The following is a 7409-nucleotide window of genomic DNA, read 5'->3' as shown; positions in this document are numbered from 1 at the left end:
AGCACAGCCAAAGAGGAGAGCTGATGGGAGCAAAGCCACAGGTTGTAGTCCTGCAAGGCCAGTTCATGTTGCTGTGTTTCTTGATTGTGGTTAATGCTCCATCTTAAAATGCCCTGCCAAGGCTTTCAGTGGTAACTGAGACATGGGATGATTCTGATGGATTCTGTGCCTGTATGTGAGAAGCACATCTCTCAGAGTTCCTAGGCGCTTTCCCTTTAATCCTTATAGCACACATGTACGGGACAGTGATTATATCCATTTCACAGATAAGAAAACTGAGGCTCTGAGAGTTTATGTAACTTGTCCAAAGGAACAAGGAATAAAATCCAGGTTTCCTCAGACTCCCAAGTCTGCTTTCCCATTGCACCATGCAATTTCCCAAAATAACCTGCCCTAATTCCAAAGATTTCTCTTTCTACATGAAGCAAAAGATGATTAAAAACTGTCAGCAGCTGAGAACAAAGAACAGACGTGACAATAGTTAACGCTAAATGGTAAGTCTGACTGAGTCTCCATCCTTTAATTTGTTTTAGTCCGTTTCGGAGATATATTTAATCATATTCAGAAGAATGGAAATAGGTTAAGTTTGACGTTGAATTAGCTTTTCTTCTGAACATGATCCTGTATAAACGTGTGGTAAAATTTTCCTCCCCTAATAATATTTGGGAGGTATTGGGAAGGTCTTATCTGATTCTCATATGAGTGTGTTTTTCCAAAACCAGCTGGCTGCCGCAGGGCTTGGCGTGCTGGAGTCAGCTCACACTGGCTCTGGTGAACTGATTGTATCCATCTATTTCCAACTCTGGCAGCTTGAAATCAAGCCAAAGTGAGAGCATTTACTCCATGGAAATCAGTAAAATATACAAACCACCAATTGCCCCCCCCGCCCCGCCGCCCTTTTTTTTTCTCTTGGTAAGCTTGTTGTTAAACATGTATCCTTACATCTCTGTCATTTTTAATCATAGATATCTAGTAATCTGACAGCATAAATGACACAGTATTTCCAGACCAGGTTAGTTTTCCTAGGAATATGGTTCTCTGTCATGGCATCAGGATAACTGAAAACTGGCCCAAGGGGTTATAGTGTGAAAACATCCCAGACTATTAACTCGCTGTGAGCACAGAGATTCTCAGAAACTTGAAAGAGAACTCCTGTAAACTCCCTCCAGTATCTTTAGGAGAAGCCAAGGATAATTATTCCCTTAAGAATATTAAATAGAGCAAGAGGAAAAGGGGGAGGAAGGGAAGACACATTCATCAAGAGAACCCATTAAAACCTTCTCCAAAAATATCCTTGATATTTCATGTAAAATCCCAGTGTAGATAATTTGTTTTGCTCAGGCTAATATATCAAAGGAACAATTAACTATAATAGATGCACTGACACTAAGAAATGTATGGGAAGGGGCTGATCTGGCCAAAGCTTCAGGATCCCCCCCCCCCCCCAGGGCCACCTCTCTTTGGACTTTTATGTTCCAGCTCCAAAAGCATAGTTAAAACACTGACACATAGCTGATGGCAGTGTAAAATGGTATAATCATTCTGGAAAACTGTTTGGCAGTTTCTAATATTTTAAAATATTTTACTCAAGAGTAATAAAATTGTTTGCACACACAAAGCAGCTTTATCATAGTTGCCCCAAACTAGAAATAACACAAATGTCCAATAATAGGACCTTTGTTGTATACTCATACATTGGAAGACTGCTCAACACTTAGAAGGAACAAACTCTACAATAGCATGTGTGTCTTGAAAACAGTAGTGGAGTAAAAGAAGTACAAAACAGTAAATATCTTATGATTCCATTTGCATGAGATTTACAACAGGTGAAACCAATCTGTGGTGCTCAGAATGGTTGCCCCTGGCCTGGGGTTGGAAGGATTGACTGGGAAAGGGTATGAGAGAATGTTCTGGGGTGATGGAAATGTTTAATTCTTGATTGGAGTGGTGATTACAAGGGTATATATAGTCAAAACTGATCCAACTGTAATATTATGAGTCTTTTATGAAATGTAAATTAGAGCTCGATTGAAATATGAATGTGTATATCTATGTATAAATGTAAAGAAATACATATACTTAAATTTCTATTAAAGGGTCTAATGCAATGAGCCCAGCTCCCCTTGGCCCTGTGAATTCCACACTTTCTGCCCTTCAAAGACGTGGACTTTGTGCTTTCAAAGTGTGGATTCAAGCTTCAGCGTGATGCTGCAAGTTGGAACCTTGTGCAATCACATCCAGGTCATTTCCCTCTAGCCTGTGGACTTCCCATCTCTGACACAGTGCCCCATCTGGTCATCCCCGCTCGGCCACTGGAGAAAGTTTGGGAAGCAGGTTCAACTTGGTGGGGAATTCCTCTCCTCCGCCCACACTCTCCAGCGCCCAGGGGGCGGCAGGGTCAGAGCTCTCAGGGCATGAATCAGTCTCCCCTCCAGGCTCCGCAAAGGCACGCTCCGCCCTGTCCCGGGTCAGAAGGACGCTCACCCTACATAAAGCAGCAGCACCCACCACGCTACTCAGACTGCCTCGAGGTTGGACGCTGTGCACCTTCCTCCCGCTGGCACATTCTGGGGACGCCTCACCCCACGGGCGGCTTGAATCCAGACACCATGTACTCTGTTCACCCCCTCCGGCTGGTGGTTCTGCCGCTGCTCCTGGTGGGAACTGCGCTGGGAGATGCTCCTCAAGCGCCGCCAGGTATCTCCCTGCCCAGGGGACCCCCTTATCGCCCCGGCCAGGCGGCGAGGGCTCCGCGGACCCCTGCACTCGCTCTCTGTGCCCCGCTTTCCCCGATCCCTGCCGTGCACCATGCAACGGGGCACTTGCACCCAAGTTTGCACTTTCTTTCTCTGCAGATGCCCTTCTGCTGTGCTGGGAAGCTGCCGGGACAGAACTCCCCGGGAAGCCTCTCCCTCCGCGGAGATGTGGCTGACCTCCTCCTCTCACTCTCTGGCTCTCCTTCTGCCCCTCCTGTAGGAAATAACGCGGAGATCTGCCTCCTGCCCCCGGACGAAGGGCCCTGCCGGGCCCGGATCCCCAGTTACTACTATGACAGGTATACGCAGAGCTGCCGCGAGTTCATGTATGGGGGCTGCGAGGGCAATGCCAACAATTTCGAAACTTGGGAGGCCTGCGATGAAGCTTGCTGGAGGATACAGAGTAAGTGCTCGCACGCACACTCAAGACTCTTGTGCTGCTCCTTGCACTGAAGGGCTAGTAGTAACAGCTTATTTTCCAGATCCCATCTTCTACAGTAAGTTTTAGCCTGAATTTTCTCAAATATTAAGTAAGGCTTTTAATGCTTTTCAGTTTACCACAAGTGATCACAAAGTTTACAACGCCTAAGACATCTCCTCTCTCCTAACTGGCATTTATCATAATTCACTGCGTGTGCAGACTCAGGAAAAGATTTCACCAGTAAGACATAACGCTGCAAGAGTATAATGTATTAGGTGCAACATAAGGGCTTGTCTGTATTTATTATAGTTCTAAACCTATGGTTTTTATGCCTCCTTGAGAATAGCATTTTCTCGTGTCCACTATCTATCAATCTGAAATACTTTTAGTGGATTTTGTTATTAAAGTGTGATTTAGCTAATTATAACCTTATTTTTGTCCCCGATACCCCATCAGCTCTTAGATTAGTATAGAGATATAGTGGAGATTCACGATGCTGTTTTCGATTTTATTTTAATTATGTTTATTATCTCTGTTAAGGCCTGTAACAGAACCTGGGGCTCTGCTATTCAAGGAATGGAGCCAGGGAAAAATGTGTATTCCTATGAATAAGTCTGATTAACTTCGTATGTAGAAACAATCAGAATACTGAGAGAATAGTCTTTCCACTGAAGTTGAAAATTTATCATAGCCGAGCCAAGTCTGGAGACACTGTTAAAAAAAAAAAAAAAAAAAAAAAAAGCCGAATCCAGTTCCCTCTCAGTGTCTGTGGGGATTGGTTCCAGGACCCCACCCCACCCATACCAAAATCCACAGCGTTTGTCTATAACCTATGCACATCCTCTCTTATACTTTAAATCATCTCTAGATTACTTATAATGCCTAATACAACATAAATGCTAGGCATATAGTTGCCACCATAGGACAAATTTAAGTTTTGCTTTTTTTTTTTTTTTTGAACTTTCTGGAATTTTTTTTCCTGAATATTTTCTGTCTGGGGTTGGTTGAATCTGTGGATTCTGGACCCAGGGATACAAGGTCTCACTGTAACTGGACTAGTGGGCAGTCTTTTGGGGGTTTACTAGCCCAGCACTAAATATGATGCCTTCCCCCACTCCACCCCTGGCCACCATCAGTTGTTTCTGAAAATACAGTAAAGTTTTGAAAGTAATACTAAGAAGGTTAAATTTTTACTAACATTGTTTTGTGCTCTTCTTGTCCTAGAAGTTCCCAAGATTTGCCGGTTGGAAGTCAGTAAGAGGCAGTGTGGGGAGCTCAGAGAAGTGTATTTCTTCAATCTAAGTTCCATGGCATGTGAAAAATTCATATCTGGCGGGTGTCACAGCAGTGAGAACCGGTTCCCGGATGAAGCTACTTGTATGGGCTTCTGTGCACCAAAGAAAGGTAAATATTCTTTTTACAGTGTTTCTATTTCATTTCCTTATTAAGGCTTTAGGGTGAAAAAGTTAACAATTTGATGTGGAATGAACATGGTTTGCGTTCTGGTGATTTCACATATAATATGATATCAATCTTCACACTACTGCCCTGTGAGGGAGTATTATTATCCCCTGTTCTACATATTAGAGTGCAAGCTAGAAGTTAACAACTTGCCAAGTTCTCAGGGCTGGAAAGTCACAAAGCTATGATTCAAGTTTTGCTTCCTCTTCTGCATTGTTTCTTTAGAACTATTTCTCATCTATGTAATTTACACGTAAAAAATTACAATCTTCATTAATGACATGACCTCAGGTTTGTATGAAATCAGTTGTATATATGAGATAGTGTGATAGAAAGACTTCATGGTGAAACCTGAAAATTTCTAAAGTTTTTGGTTAGATTTCTGTGTTCTTTAGTAGTTACAAATAGTAGCACAAATTGATCTCTATCCCTCTTTTCTCTCTTCCCCATTGCTTACCTACATTCCCCCCACACAATCCCTAAAATCATGGGTTACTTGGGTAGTATGTAATGTTTGTACAGGCATTTTCCGTAGGCACAGCAGAGACACGTACACAGAGATAAATAAGTTCAACAAACAAGGAAAACTTGCTTTGGCAGAGACTTTGATAAAGCTCTGTAGCTATACAGTGTTGAATATGCAAAATCTTGAATTAATGAGGAGATGGTTGTTGCTGGCCTTCTTTTAAATTGTTTATGTAAATGTAAGTGTTCCAGTGGCTACCTGGGAATTAGATACATGTATTCTTGATTAATAATGGAAGGAGAGCTGATAAAAACATTTAAAATAAAACTACCAACACAAGAGAGTTTACCAAAGCATGTCACATATTTTCCCATGAAATGTAGCCCATTTTTACCTGGCCATATCTGTTTTTCAGGTTTAATTTCTTTACACATTCAAACGATACAAGGACATAGCTTGATATTCTGTCCACTTTATAAAAATTTAGAGTTAACAATATATGGCACGTAAGCTGTTTTGAAATTCAAGGCACACTTTTTAAATGGCGTAGTATATTTTGGATTCAGAACGAAGCTTCTATGGGATTAGATTTTCTTCAGTTACTTCAGTAATCAGCACAGTTTAGTAAATATGCTATTACTGCATTTTTAATTTTATTTTCTTTTTCATTAAGGTCCATCATTTTGCTATAGTCCAAAAGATGAGGGACTATGCTCTGCTAATGCAACTCGCTATTATTTTAATCCAAGACACAAAGCCTGTGAGGCCTTCACCTATACTGGCTGTGGAGGGAATAACAATAACTTTGTTAACGTGAAGGACTGCAAACGCATTTGTGTAAAAGGTAGTGGATTTTTTTCTTATTCAGTTTTTAAACTAACTTTATAAATAACTCATAAGCAAAATTATATTTTGATGTATCCATTTTACTAATAACATATTGCCATTTCTAGACTACTTCTACATAGATAGCACTTTAGTACTGGTCAGTTTTGTCAAAATGCTTATACTGGCTAGGTAGAGTGTTATTGACTAAGTGGATAGTGAGTAAAACTGACTTTATAATCATTAAAATTAAAATGAGGTGAGTTTGTAAGCATGTCGTAAGTGGTGATTTATAGCGAGCCTACAGACTGGGTAATATGATGTTTATTTTTATTTTGTTGACCTTAGCCTTGAAAAGGGGAAAGAACAAGAAGATGCCAAAGCTTCTCTTTGCAAGTAGAAGACTGAAAATTAAGAAGAAGCAATTTTAACCCCTTTTTTTCCCCGTATGTCATCTTGTGAATGCCTTTATGATTATATCTGAAGGATAATATGGTAACACAAGTAAGCAAATCATTAGTGATTTATTCACCAGTTCTTATGCTATATTTTTAAATTTGTGTATTTTTTATACATAACTAGCTGCTATTCAAATGCGAATCTATTATTTTAAATTTAATGTTCAACTATTTTTTTATGAGGTTAAATTCTTGCTGTGCATAAGATATAAAAGCAAATATGACTCACCCAGTTCTTGGGGTTGCTCTCCCTGATTTCAGAAGATGATAGTAACTGAAAAATATAAGACAATATAATCATATTCTTTTAACACATAGGATTATAAAAAGGACCAGCAAATATATTTAATTTTGCATTTAAAAGTCAGATTAAATTTTGGGGCCAAGGAGACAAACTTGCAGACTTACCAACACTTCAAAAAATGTTACAAATGCTACTATGTAGACACTGCTAACTTACTTCTATTTCTACAGTGTCATTTAAAAGATAATAAAATAAAGTAATTTTTTTGACTGAATTAAAAAGCTAGTAAAGTAATTACAACCAGAAATGCACTCCTCGGGTCGGGGTGGGGGGATTCTCTGTCTCTCTCTCTCTCTTCATCTATCCATCCATCCCCACTCAGCGTTAAGTTGTTAAAATTTTTGTACTGTTCAAGGTGCTTATTTATACTATACCAGAGACAATGCATAAATTTAATAATTTAAATTCCACTAATAAAATATTCCTGATAAATATGATCATCCCATTTTAAACAGTTTTTTTCTTTCTCTGTAACAACAAGATTTTTTAAAATTCCTACATTTTCTTGGCAAGATTAATGTTTAAAAGTATGCCCCTGATATGGCCAAATTATAAGTACATTTGCCCTTTTCTTGAGCAATCCCTCCTTTAAAAATCTATCCCAAAGGTATTGTGACAAAAAAAAACCCCAAAATGCTATATGCCGTAGTTGATATATTATTTGGAATAACTGAAAACTGGAAACACACCAGATACTCATCAATAGGGGGTTGGTTGA

At 39.7% G+C, this 7409-nt stretch overlaps 1 protein-coding gene across 1 annotated transcript; it reads left to right on the top strand.

Moving 5' to 3' along the window:
* The first annotated feature begins 2362 nt into the window (after positions 1-2362).
* Positions 2363-7128, top strand: TFPI2 (tissue factor pathway inhibitor 2). The gene is made up of 5 exons (XM_032643691.1): positions 2363-2697; positions 2977-3159; positions 4402-4581; positions 5778-5948; positions 6278-7128. Exons 1-5 carry the CDS (start codon positions 2415-2417, stop codon positions 6358-6360), a joined length of 900 nt encoding a protein of 299 aa, XP_032499582.1. The 5' UTR covers positions 2363-2414; the 3' UTR covers positions 6361-7128.
* Positions 7129-7409: the final 281 nt, after the last annotated feature.

The sequence above is a fragment of the Phocoena sinus genome, chromosome 9 (assembly GCF_008692025.1).
Source record: "Phocoena sinus isolate mPhoSin1 chromosome 9, mPhoSin1.pri, whole genome shotgun sequence".
NCBI lineage: Eukaryota > Metazoa > Chordata > Mammalia > Artiodactyla > Phocoenidae > Phocoena > Phocoena sinus.
Note: the sequence above shows the minus strand (reverse complement) of the source record. Positions and strands in the feature narration are given on the sequence as shown.